Raw genomic sequence first — 14,045 nt, forward strand, 5'->3', positions numbered from 1 at the left:
AATAAATAAATAAAACTGCGTTTGGTGTATGCGGGTATCTTATTAACTTAATTGTGACTTGATTTCCACTTTAGAACAAGCTAAACTGCGAAGTTCTAGATGATGATCTGGGATTCGAAGTCAGATGGATCATGGACAAAGAGAATCTCGTGATGCAGCTGGTTGGCAAGATTGGTGAGTTCTGGGGCTTCCTTGAATCTCATATTTTCAAAAAAAGTATTTTTACGATAATGTGTTTTTCTGTTGTTTACTACATTAGCGCCTCCTTACGGAGTTTGTGATAGAAATGCAGATGAATAGGTGAATCGTAGTTTTGACTTGATTAGTTTACATTGATTTCATTCTAAACGGGATACTGTTGTTATTATTCCAGGCAACAAGGAGTACATGTCTTTTGGCCTAAGCAAAGATGATACCGAAACGAAGATGGTAAATTCAGATAGTGTGGTGGTTTGGATGGACGAAAACGGGAATGGACACGCTATCGATTACTACTTGGGATCTAAGGGACAAGTAAGTCATTCAGTTTTTTAAAGTAGCGGAAACAAAGCATCATGAAAGTAATTGTGTCAATTAATATACTAATAATAAATCTGGAGAAAAATTAATATTGTGGCCTTTCCGTCTTAAAGATTAGCCCCTAATGCACTCGTGTAATTTTAGAGGGGAGGGGAGTTCAGTGAATGAAGTACAAAGGCCCCGGGTTGTGTATGGGTTACATTTAGAAGCTGACTGCACGTACTCACTGGCCAATGAAGTTTCGTGACAGGAAACAATAATTTCCAGGAGGATGTTACTGTTTGATTGATACCTGCAGGTTACTTCTATCAGTCATCATTTACTTGATCGCTCATCCGCACCATTTGCAGCTCCCGGAACTCGAGTGTGTGAAATGCTCTCTAGATGTTGGCTGGTTTACTTTCGGGTCACAAGAAGTAAATGATTAATATGCTGTCATTTGGTGAGGAATGCTAAAAGAAATCCTATAATCGCAGACATCAGACCTGGATAGACGTCGTACAGAAAACAGATTATGTTTTCTTTGGGGAAAATGTATATAACACACACGCGCACGCACCATACTTTGGGAATACATGAATGTCTGGCCTTTGTAAAAATATTATTAACGTTTCCTTTCTCTTAAAGCGCGCGCACACACACACAGACATGTATACTAGCATGATACAACTACCACTTGGGTGTCTCGGAGCTCTTGTATCTATCTTGTTTCATTCTATACATAAGTTTATTTTATTTTTATTTTTTTTATGTTTAAAAAATGAAACTTGTTAGCCCCACCACGGTACTAATCTCTATACGTTTACAGCCTTTCGTGAATGCGAGTCGCGTAAAAACTTATTCAAAGAAAACTGGGACTAAAGACTGGTATGGATTACACTTAAGCATGTGTAGAGGAAAAACAGATGATATGCATGCATGGAGTCTTTATCTTTTACGCTATTAGATATTGCCTCTATTTCTTGTATGCCTAAGGGACCATGTTTTTCTTTACACAGTGGACTAAATAAACAGGTTCGGGTTTTGCAAGTGCTTTAAACCACTGACGTGAAAGAAATCGGCCGTACGTGCTCACGGAAGCATTTTAATATGTAGGCTACTGGTGTGGACTAGGTTTCAACCCTCACCGCTCCTAAAAGCAGTTTCTAAGATACATATAGCTGCACAGTTCATCCAACAGGTCTGCTTCAGCCATATTCAGTACCTTTGTTTATCAATCTTTAAGAATCTTTGTTGTTTACTAATTTGAGTCAGTTTGTCCCGATAAATAATAACCCATAGAGGCTTTTGAGTTAATCTAAACTTTTGTTAATTGTTAAGTTTTCAGATTACCATGCTAATCGCATGTATTACTAATTTCTTAATTGGTGTATATAAATAACATTAATTCACCATAAGATGTTATCTAGAAATTTGTTTTCCTTGAGTCACTCAGCAGGTGTCGCCATCTAGTGTGTAAATGTAAAATAATACATAATCTAAACAATTGAAGACATGCTAAAAAAATGATGTCTTGGGTTTCGGAAAGATTGAAAATATTGGAAATATGTATAAATAACATGTTATAATTTATTATCCTGTAATTACTCTTTTAATTGTGTATCATATTTTTCAAGTCTTATCAGGGTTATCCAGACAATGAACGTGTACTTGCAACTTGTCGAGAATCAGAATTGAAGTACTATGCTAAGAATAATAAACGCTTTTATTAATATATGATTAAAACAAATGTCCTAAAAATGAATCTAATAGTTAAATAAATGAAAAACCTAAATTATTTCATTTCAGTAAATAATGATTTTATTACATTTGTTTTATATAATAAATGCGAATATTGTTCTACTGCTTTGAAAGTTGTTTGAATTCTAATAAACATGTTTGTTAACACAGGCAAAGAAAGAATAAATACACTTTTTTTACAAATTGTCTGTTGTTATCGTTGGAAGCATAAACGAATGGGTTGCCTAGCAACATGCATTCGTTGACCTTTCAAGTAAAAAAACACCCGATGTTTTTTTGTTTTCAGCAAACTGAGTTCGTTCGATGTTTGGCTTTATATAAAGGTGCGCTATTTAATATTTTTGCTTTATATATAGATAAAAAAATACATAATATAGTGTTTAGAGATTGAATACTAACCTCGCGGCGAACTAGGCCGGTTAATTCTTAAACGATTTGGATATTTCTTCATTTATGTACTTAGACATGTTCAGCTGGTTTTTCGTTGATGATACTATTACATTTTTCACATTATAGATTTCTGAAAAGCTTCCAGGTTTTAGCATTTAGAGAAAGAATTGTAAAACTGCTGTCAGTTAAAAATCACAAGCCTCTGAATCCTTTTTTGAACAAGGTTCAAAAAAAGGATTCAACTGTTCCAAACTTCTTTATAAATACTTTTTGTACATTTTTGTTCTAATAAAGTTGATTCTCTTGGCACTACAGTGGAATAACCATCTACAGGGACTCAAAATCTGCACTTGAGGCATTAAAAAATGGAAAAATAAAACTTTCACAGGAAATTTATGAACTACTAACTAACTTAAATTTGAAAAATAAGAACTGCGCACTGCAATTGGCTACCAGCCCATGTAGATATTGAAGACAATGAAAGAGAAGACAGACTAGCCAAAGAAGCAAGATAATTAACTCGAAAATTACACCCACTCTCACTAACTGATGCTAACTCAATCGCCAAAATAAGATTGGTAAAAAAAAAACTATCAAGAAGAACAAAATTAATGAAAATAGAGAAATAACCACACTCATCACCAGAGACCAAGGACGGAGCATTTCAAAGGCTAGACTTTACCAGAATCTATGAAACATGCGAAAACTGTCCAGGAGTTGAACTAGCACCTGTCCATATTGATTCTTGTCCAGCGATTGCTGCTGCTCTACTAGAAGCTCTTCAGTGGACTCGACAACTGTAGTTCTTTGGGGGGGGGGTACATCCCGCAAGGTCTACTGGATTTAGGTTTCTTCAAGTCTTGGAATTTAAAGGGATCGTAATGTCAAAAAAATCGTATAGTTTATTATTATTGAGAATATTTTTTTATTTCCAGCGGGGTAATAACTACCAAAGTAGCTTTTAACACTAATTACGTTGATGAAAAATTTCTTGATTCTTGCTGCCATGCTAATTAGAATGAAAAATAATCATTTATAAATTAAGCTCTAATGAAAGCATAGATGAATAAGTAAATTATGCATTGAATCCTGATTCTCTTAAATTTCTAATCAAATGCAGAAAAAGATAAAAACATCTTTGTATATAATTATATCCTCCCGCAAATGCCGGGCTCTCAATTGAAAATTTCATGCCTCAAAATTATTTTTAATATGTGAACGTCTCCACTGAGAAAAGAACTTTCACATGAACGATTTAAGAGTAGGGGGGAGGTATACTTCCGCTGTAGTGTGAAGGATTAATGATAAAACGAGTGTCCGCTAATTAAAGTTAACTTATGGATCTGAAAACCGGGTTAGAAATAAAGTTAATCAAACTAGAGACCACAGGCATGAGAGTTTCTGAAAAAGATTAGGGAACGGGTTGCATTAATGACAGAATCGTATTAAGATATAGATAGCAAGGACTTTGACATTGTTAGCATTTAAGAATGTGAAGAGGCAATCTAAAGTGGTGTGGTCACTTACACTGAATGGGAAATAGTTAGCAGGCGTTTGATCCACAACAGCAGAAAAGAAAAAAAAAAAAAAACCCAGAGGAAGATGAAGATCTATCCGAATGGATGCAGTTGGTAGTGTCTTAGAAGACCAAAATATAAGATCGCACACAATGTTAGAGTCCTGAGATAACAGACTAACTTAGAAAACGATAGTTTGTAGGAAGATAGCAATAAAGCTAACAGGATCGTGCTTACTTTCAAATAGTAAGCACAATTTGAACATCAGGATACATATCAAGAATATGATGATAACGTAACTATGTGTCAATATTTGGAGAGAAGGGGGATGTACTTTGGGAGGTGCCAATTTTAAATAAATATATGTCAATTATAATATATATATATATATATATATATATATATATATATATATATATTTTTTTTTTTTTTTTATTTTAATATATTTATTTATTTAAAGTGAACTTAAATTTATCCATTATTTGTATATAATCAGTATTTAAGGTAATTTATGTAGTATTCAACACTATCATTTTTTTTTTCAGTGTAATGGTAATAGCGGGTCCTGTCCAGACGCCAAACTTCCTGGAGGTACAAACAGTGTGACGATGCTCAATGCCGCGACTGTGAATGGCTACACCATGGTCACGTTGAAGCGACCCGTGAAAGCTGGTAAGTCCGCCCAAAACGAAAACTACTCGTTATAAGACTTCCTGCACGACATTCTTCTTCTTCTTCTTCTTCTTTCTTCTTCTTCTTCTTTCTTCTTCTTCTTCTTCTTCTTATTCTTATTATTATTATTATTGCACAGTCGCCTCCATTGAATCCGAAGACTCATCGCGAGAGAACCAAACTGTCCACGCAATATCTATCCTGCTTCTTGAACTCAACAAAGAAAGTGCTCACAACAGACTCTTTTACGAGTAACTCTTTTAACTCATTCCCTATCCTCCAAGCAAAAAATCTAGTCCTTATACCCTTGCTGACCATACTCTTACTCAATTCCCAGAGACGATCCCCCCTACTGTTGAAATATTTCCTCAGCATCTGTCCTATAAAAGCCCTTTTGGTAATCAATGAACTTTTGCAATTCGCAAATCCTCCATCAATCTATCGTCACAGATTGAGAATTTATGGGTTTGCCACAGTGATCACTCGCCTGAGGATCCTCTCCACCACCATCTCCTAAACCGCAACAAACCAAGGTGACCAGACTAAACCCCCAAAGATAAAAAAAAAAAAAAAAATCAGCTAACGCCTTTTTATTCCCGTTTACGGGAGTAGGCGAGGCCATTTAGCCCTATCTAACTTTTGGAGACTGAGTGGGCAGTTCAATCTCCACTAGTACCCAATCAGAGACAGATGGCCCAAAGCTATCACTAATTAAGCGGTACGCAGTGAAGAGAGACGGCTCAAATGTGCCGCCATCTCGTGGTCCCTAACCCTAACACAATATATTTAATGTCTGAAATAATGTGGGTTCTACGGTCGATTTTCTTGAGTTTACAGGACGAAAAACCCGAGTTTCCGGGAGGAAAAACCTGCTTGCCCGTGCCAGAGATCGACTAACTCGGGAACCAGTCGAAAAAAGGCTTAGAAAAATTTCCTCTAGTCGCCGACTAGACTCGAAACCAAGTCTTCCTTCGTGCGGCCAAGCGCGGTGGTGTGCAAACGCCACATCCACTGAGCTACACAAAGATGGCAGTATTAAGTCATTGTAAAGAGGAATGATAACTTCTTTATCACTGCTTGTTAGTATGTAACCAAGTTATCCTATGACCTACCTTGTCCACCTTAGCAATATGCTCTTTGAATTTCAACACTATCTATTAACACTCTCCCAAATAACAGTAATCACTCATTAGTGTAAATATATTTGACATTCCTGTATATACGAGAAAAATACGACTCCCTCATGGTTTGTATATTTGACCTCTAGAAGATGCCCAGTTCGATCAACACGTCTACTCGGATGGTCCACAAGCAGTGGTGTGGGCTATTGGTCCATTGAGCGATAATGGTGAAATCAGCTATCACAGAATGAGGACCAGAGGTAAGAAGTAAAACAAATTCTCTTCTCTCAAATAAATAAATTAATAAATTTGTTTCGTAGCACGTCTTGCACCAATTACAAAGCTATTAATTACAGGAAACCTACTGATGGATTTCGGACGAAAATCCAAATGGAACTGTCCTCCTCCCGATGATGATGTGAACTCTAGTGGATCAGAAAGGCTTTCAATCAGTACTACTCCGGAAATTGTGTGTCCCGTAGATCGAACCTTTCGCTTGCAGATTGGGCCCACACAGCAACTCCAAGAGGGGCAAGGTAAGATTTCATCTCAATCATATGCTCACGACATCAAGTTAATTCAGCATCGTGAGAATTAAATATCGCAATAATAACTTATTGTAATTAGTTTTATAAAAACTTATTGTAATAAGTTTTTAAAAAACGTCTGATTTTTAACAGACCTTATAAGATATGAAAATGTTGATAGTTGCACGATAGGAATATTTTTTCTGTTTTTTTGCTCATAGGTAGATTACCATTTAGATTGTCTTGCTGTACTATTTTTGTTTCCAGATTCCATGGGCCGTGGTCAGTTGTCAAGGAGATTCCACGTGACCTGCATATTACGTTCCATAATTGGAGAAAGCAATACCGGGGAATGAAATATTCATTGGAATGGTAGAATGGATCTTCATGCGGTCTAGGGGTAGAAGTAATGATGGCAGAGAAGTGGCTTCGTTTAGACGTGACCAGGATACCAATGTCCTTTCTAATAGAAGTTCTGCCAAGCACAATTGCTCTTCTGTGAAAATTTTTCTTCTATGAAGGAGATCTGCACATTCAAGAACTGCCATATATCCCATTACTGTGGAACGAACGAATCTCGTGTGTTACGGGCTCTCCTTGGCAACCAACTTGTTTTTGCAACATAGTATCTTTAAACTGGAGGCTTCAAGCCATGTTAATTAATATTAGGAATTATTTTATATTTAATAATTCTAGCCTTTTTAAGATCATTATGTTTACAACATTATAATCGCTTCGTATATTACTTGTTTCTATCTTATCTGTCACCTACTATTGAATCTCATAAAAAGTATGTAGCGTAGAGAAACATGACTAGCGAAATATTACTTCGATTAAAGTTCTTATAATTGCATTATTGCAAATACGAATTCTACAAAAGTTTCTTTTTTTCTTTTCCTACAGAGTCCAATACACCAGCATTAATCTGGTACATTAATGGTCTTCCAACCCCAGATATAACAGTTCACAGAGGAAAGAGCTACATCTTCGTGGTCGAGGGAGGTAATAACCCCAAAAAGCCTTCGCTGTATCATCCTCTGTACATCACAAATAGTGCCCAAGGGGGCTACGGACAAAAATCTCCCTCAGAGAAGCAGGTAAAGGTTTATGCCTCAGTAAAAACTATTTTTGATGAATTATTATCAGGAATTCGGTAGATGGCTGATGATAATAATAATTCATCTTAGTTTAAGTGGATCTAGGGTGGCGCTAAACTCTCGAATTATTATCCAAATTCGTACTATATGTCTTTACAACACACGTGACTACCACGGTGTGTTCTATAAAAAGATAAATGAACAGTGTAATTCGAATTATATATCAATATAGTTACTTCTTACTTAAATTAATTCACAAATTTATGTAAATAAGAACCTCTATTTACTGCAAAAAATAGGTTTGGTTTTGGTTTCAGTCTTGAGCCTTTTTTGTTTTTAATTTTTTTTTTTTAAATTTAAATTTCACTTAATCAGATCTAATGCAGCCAGCTAACAGCCTTAAAACGATTCTTATCTTTATATCATTATTTCTTACATTCTAGCCTTTGTTTACGAGGGTGGTATAAAGAGTTCTCGGCCTAACAATGAAAAAACGAATTTATAATTTTAAAATTATTTTTTATTTTTCAACATAATCTCCCTTAAGACACACACTTATTCCAGCGATGCTCCAGCGCTAATATCCCATCCTTGTAGTGGTTTTCAGTAAGATCTGCAAAATACCCCTCTACAGCTAAATCACCTCTTGATTCGAAGAAAAACGCTGACCAGCGAGGAAGAGTTTTAGTTTTGGGAAGAGATGGAAGTCAGAGGGAGCCAAATTTAGGGAATAGGGTGGATATTCCAACAATTCATAGTGCAGATCCCTGAATTTTCCCTTTGTGGGCAGGTGCATTGTCCTGATGAAAGATGATTTTTTTCTTCTGCCAACCGGGTCTTTTCTCACGAATTTTTCCGTCTAATCTGATTAAAAGATCGGAATAATATTCCCCGGTTATTGTTTTACCCTTTTCAAGATAATTAATGAACAAAATACCTTTACCAACCCAAAACACCGATGCCTTGACCTTTCCTGCTGATGGAATCGACTTTGTCTTCTTTGACGCTGAACAACCGGCTTCTGTCCACTGCTTTGACTGCTCTTTGGATTTGTGTGTTTAATGGTGAATCCAAGTCTCATTCATAGTAATAAATCTACACACAAAATCAGTTTTATTCTTGTTAAAATGCTCCAAGCACTGTTCAGAGATTTTCATATAATTGTTTTTGATCTGCTGTGAGCAAGAGTGGCACCCATCTTGCCCGAAGCTTTTACATTTGCAATTCTTCGTGCAAAATATATCCTACACGTTCTTTTGAAATGCCTATAGTCTCAGCGATTTCACGCACTTTGACTCGCCGGTCATCCAATATCATATCGTGCACTTGATCAACGATTTATGGTGTTGTTACACTTTTTTTGGAAGTCCTTCACGTGGATCATCTTCAAGGTTGGTACGGCCACGTTTAAACTCGACAGTCCATTTCTTAATTGTCGAAAACGAAGGTGAAGAGTGCCCATAAACGTTTATGAACTTCAAACGAGTTTCTTTTGGCGTTAAACCTTCTTTTACAATGAATTGTATAACCAAACGATACTCAATTTTATCCATTTCAAGGGATACAGACAACACTTTGCTTCAGACAGCTGTATAAAACAAACTACTTGATAGAATGACCTGCAATTTCACATGGATGATTATGACAGATGTACCAACTTAGAAAAAAAATCTTGCAGATAGTTTTGCCATCTATAGTCGAGCTTATTATATTTTAGAGCTCGGACAAAGAAATTCGATTTGTTCTAAAGATTGAGTTTGTCAGATTCTAGATGTAAAGATACCTCCAGTTCAGAAGTAGGACCCCCTATAGGAGTACCTTGAAAATAATCACCAAACATTAGATCTAAATTCAAATTGTTGCGATTCTAAATTGTATGTCGTCTATGCTGTGAGTGCATAGTGGAAATTTGGAGCATGCACGTGATAATGTGCCAAATCACGCTTCGACTCTAGCAAAATGATTGGGAAAATTCTTGATGGTTTAATTATGAAAATTTTGTGGAAAGTCTTCGGAGAATGATATCTGTAATTTCGGCTAAAGAAGGTTCAAGAACCATTGTGATGTACTCAAGTACTGTCGCCCACAGGTACAAGACACTTCTGCGCATGTCAGAAGAAGGAGAATCCATTCCGATAATAGGGGTGATCAAATCCGTCTTGTGGGATAAGTTGTTTATTATATGTATCACTTACTTATATTAGCACTTATTTATGTATTATTCTAATTATATTAAAAGTTAAAAATGGTGTTCGCTTTACCATTTATTTATTTAAATTTCTTATGGATTTTTAAAAAATTATATCTTTCATTTGTCTCTTACTGTTTATTTGGTTGCTCGCTTTCATATGTATCATTTTCTGAGACAATAGATACGGCCTATTAAACCCACACTCATTATTATTATTATTTTTAGCAAGAAAGAATATTTGGTGGAACAGCCAAAGACCAGAACGGATTAGCAGTGCCAACAGCAGGTAAGTGTATAAAGTTATCGGAGATTCGCTGGTGCGTGCTTGTAGAAGTGAGCCATATTTTGATTTAGTTTATTTTGCAGAAGCAGTAGTAAATGTATTATGGAAGCGATGTTCAATTTTTTTTTTTGACAAAAGTGAGAAGGAATTTTAAAACGTTTATATCTTTTTTTTGGGGGGGGGGACTGGAAAAAGCCATAATAAGACTTAGATCATTCAGGTAATTAATCAAATGGAAAATCCTGAATTTCACTGCTCAAAATTTCCTAACAGTATCGTTCAAGGAGCCCACCTTACTGTTTTGGATGGCTTACACTATCTAATGAAAAACTAAAAAAAATCCTTAGCCTTAGAAAAAGATTTAAAGCAAATAAAAGCATAATTAAAAAATAATTTATACTTTTTTTATTAATGTGATTATTGCCATTGTTAATCTACGTACTGAACTCATTTCTAGCTGGAAGACTTTGTAGGTGGAGCTTCACAGGTAACCATGACGAACCTCCGGATACATCTTCCAATCTCTTAGGCAACCAGTACTCCCTCGAACTCAGTTGTGAATCAGGAGAAGCAGCTCAATTGGAATTTCATCCCAATCACGACACTCCTGATCTCCTTTATTATCAGGTGAGCTGTAGCGTATTAATTTGTTATGCTGCTGTGTTCCACGGTAGGTTGCTTCTTTTTATTGGAGACGAACTTTCTCTAGCGACTTTCTTCTTCTTTTCCAGAGTTTCTTTGAGTTGGACATGGGAGGAAGGATCTACGTAGTAGACACCTGTGAAGAGACTTCTCCTGATCCTTACTTAATAGAGTACAACTCATCCAGAGTTGACGAAGCCGAAAGAGAAAAAGAAGAATCAACCGCTAATGAGAGTCAAACTGAAGAGGAACTATACGACCGTCAGTCTCAGCTGCCTTTGAACGATGAAATAAATGCCGATGATCTTGAAGAGCGGATTGCTAATTCTGGAAGACTTCCAAAGCCGATCCATCAAGAGGCACAGCAAGAAATCCCTTTCGATTATATGGCCGATGCTGAGATGTCTCCCGATGCCCCTATGGATGCAAATGGTCCAATCCAAATGTTTCAACGAGTGATTGTTGATCCAAACCGTAACCCTAGCTATCCAAATTATCCATCTCATTTTATTAAAGAACAGTCTCTGCAAATGGATGCTGATCGAGGACAGCTTCCCATTCCTTTAGGTGTTCCTCCAAGATTCCCAATAACTCACCAGTCAAGTTCTTCTGGAGAAAATGCAGAAATTCAGTACGAAAGTGGATTTGTTCCCTTATTTTCCCACCTGAACAATGAGGCTGTAAGGATTCCTGATCCCACAATACCTCCTCCTGGTCCATTAAAGCCTTTTCCATTTGGAGCAAATGATTCTGTTCCATTTCATGGTTCTTTCAAACCAGGAAAACCAGACTTTAGTGGATTCAACGTATCGAGCTATAGGCAAACTGGCAACCCAATTCATGCCAATCATCAAACAGGAAATGGTAAAATTCCAACCATCTCAGCAACCCAAGTTATTCAACGCCCATCGCAGTTTGGTAACAGCATTTCTCCGTCTTTGCTTCCCATGCAGTCTAATCCCAATGCACCAGTAGTACATCTAGGATCTCGGCCTGTTCCTACCTACCCTCTTCCTAATAACCAGCGGCCACGTCCTGGTGAAGAATCCTTTGTTTATGTTCAGCTTCCACCTCGTCACGTTCCTGTGAACTATCCTCCACCACCACCATCTAGACCTTCAGAAGGTGACCTGCAAGCTCACGCATCCCAACAGCTCTATGTGGCAGTCCAAGCTCCAGATGAATCACAGGAAAAGCAACCTCATTATACAATGGGTAACTTCATGGGATATCAGGGGGAACGAGAAAAAATGATCCCTCTGCCTCCACGACACAAACCCCAGGGATACTTGGACACCATTCCTTATCCAGGAGGTTTAAGTGATCAAAAGAGACCATCTCTACCATCAAGACGTGTCCGACCTAATTTCATTCCTATTCCTCAAGGTGGAAATAGAGAAGTTTATCTGATACCTCGTCCAGTCCATGGTCCAAGTCGTTTCATTCCAAAGAGACCTCTTCCAACAAGAATTGAAAGTGACATTAACCAGGGAGTACCTAGTAATGTTCCATTCGGTACTCGACTAAGGCCTCCATTATTTCGGGGCCAACCACAACCCCTGCCTTTACTTCCCGCTCGACCATATTTGATACCCCACTTTCAACGTCATCAGGTGGCTCTCGAAGATGATATTCCCGTCAGGATTGCCAGCTCTAATGAGCAGCCTACAGAAATCGAACTTCAAGTCCCAGAAGAAAAGCTTCATTTTTCAAAATTTGAGTGGGCAGGAGAGAAGGAACATACACCAAGGAAAGATCAAGAAGCAGAACAGGAAGGCGAACTAGAAGAGGACGACGAAGAAGAAGGAATTGAGGAAGAAGGTGATGAAGAATCGGACGAAGAAGAAGAAGAACAAATAAGCAGTGACGTAGAGAAGGTTGAAATTCCTTCAGTGAATCAAGAAACTTTGAATTCTCACGAGCCAGTTGCATATCCCCACTCACCCTTAATGGAAAATGCAGATACCAAAAATGCACAAGAATCTCCATCTGATTTGTCAGAACAAGAGTCTGTCCCAACTACAGAAGACTTGTTGCTACCACACATACCGGGAAGAGCGCCTCCTACTGACAACACAACAGACTATTCCATTCTCAAGCATATTTTATCGTTGATTACTGCAGATGAAGCCTCACAGATTGCAGTTCCAAGGTCAAGTCCTGACTTCAATCGGCAATATAGAAAACGGGAAAGAGAAACCATTATTTAGTGTCGGACACTACATTATTTCTTTAATGACACAAAAAAACATTTGTTTTAATACTCACAGAGAATTGCGAAGTTTACTTGCAAAAAAAATAGTGTAAAAAATGGTGAAAAGCGAGCCAAGCTCTGATGTACAGAACAGTTCAAAGAATTGCACATGGATTTCGATTCTATTTTTATATCTTTGCTATAATCGAAAACAAACTCATCTGCATAGTAATATTTTGATTATTTTCTTGTACAGCACAAAGAATACAGTTCTGGAATACTGAAGAAATCACGTCAAAGAGTGAAAAAAAAGTTTCTTTTATTCCAATGGTCTCAATTTCAGTGGTAGAGTTTTAAAACATAACTGGAAGGTGCAATGAAGAATCGATTTTATACTTCATGAGCTATTTTCATAGCTCGATATTATGATATTGGATCAAACCCCTATTGTATTTGTAAAAACATCTGCATTGATCTGTAAATATCCATTGTATGTGATAATAGGAATTAATTATTGATGTGGTGATAGAATTCCACCTTGTTAAGCCCATTATTACTGCTTTTTAAATGTTGGTCTTTTACTTCATCGTTGATGTACTGTTCAGATTCGAAGTTTATTCTGAGTGACAGTTTGCAATTATTTTTACCCCCACCGGACATGTGTCACGAGATTCTTTTTTATATGATGTGAGATCAATTGATATTTATTTATTAAAATAACTGAAAAATAATCTGGTATTGTGGTTAATCAAAAATTAAGAACACCCTAAACTATACAGTGCAACTAAAAAACTTCCCCTTCCCCCCCAACAATGAGCTGTCATCCCCCCGAATGCATTCGGAGGATGACAGCTCATTTGTATCTAGAACCCTTTTTCTAGATACAAAATATTAGTACACAAGATGTTCAACCTTTTGAGTTATAGCACATTAGTAGAACCGTGGAGGAACAGAAGGTTGAGGAGAAAAAATAAACCTTGTTAGCATTGGATTTGATTTGAATAATTGCACATTACACTCTTTAGGAAGTGCACAAGAGGGGAAAACTATTCCAAAATGCACCTTCTGTCCAAAAAGAAACCGAACTTTTCGAAAATAGAAGAAACTAGTGACGCCACCTGCTGTATCGTTTTGTTGTAGAAAGTGGCAACC

At 36.9% G+C, this 14,045-nt stretch overlaps 1 protein-coding gene across 1 annotated transcript in view; it reads left to right on the plus strand.

Annotated features, from left to right (window-relative positions):
- Positions 1 to 13,624, plus strand: part of LOC150092447 (uncharacterized) — a 39,554-nt gene extending 25,930 nt beyond the window's left edge. Inside the window, exons 8-16 of the mRNA XM_090415069.1 lie at positions 75 to 174; positions 374 to 513; positions 4,712 to 4,838; positions 6,106 to 6,219; positions 6,316 to 6,495; positions 7,390 to 7,583; positions 10,000 to 10,060; positions 10,515 to 10,684; positions 10,789 to 13,624. Of these exons, the coding sequence (XP_090271195.1) occupies positions 75 to 174; positions 374 to 513; positions 4,712 to 4,838; positions 6,106 to 6,219; positions 6,316 to 6,495; positions 7,390 to 7,583; positions 10,000 to 10,060; positions 10,515 to 10,684; positions 10,789 to 12,909 (3,207 nt within the window). The 3' untranslated portion in view covers positions 12,910 to 13,624. The remainder of the gene's footprint in view (positions 1 to 74; positions 175 to 373; positions 514 to 4,711; positions 4,839 to 6,105; positions 6,220 to 6,315; positions 6,496 to 7,389; positions 7,584 to 9,999; positions 10,061 to 10,514; positions 10,685 to 10,788) is intronic.
- Positions 13,625 to 14,045: the final 421 nt, after the last annotated feature.

Source organism: Typopeltis vanoorti, chromosome 26, assembly GCF_054136105.1.
Source record: "Typopeltis vanoorti isolate ZY-2024b chromosome 26, IOZ_Tvanoo_1.0, whole genome shotgun sequence".
Taxonomy (NCBI): Eukaryota; Metazoa; Arthropoda; class Arachnida; order Uropygi; family Thelyphonidae; genus Typopeltis; species Typopeltis vanoorti.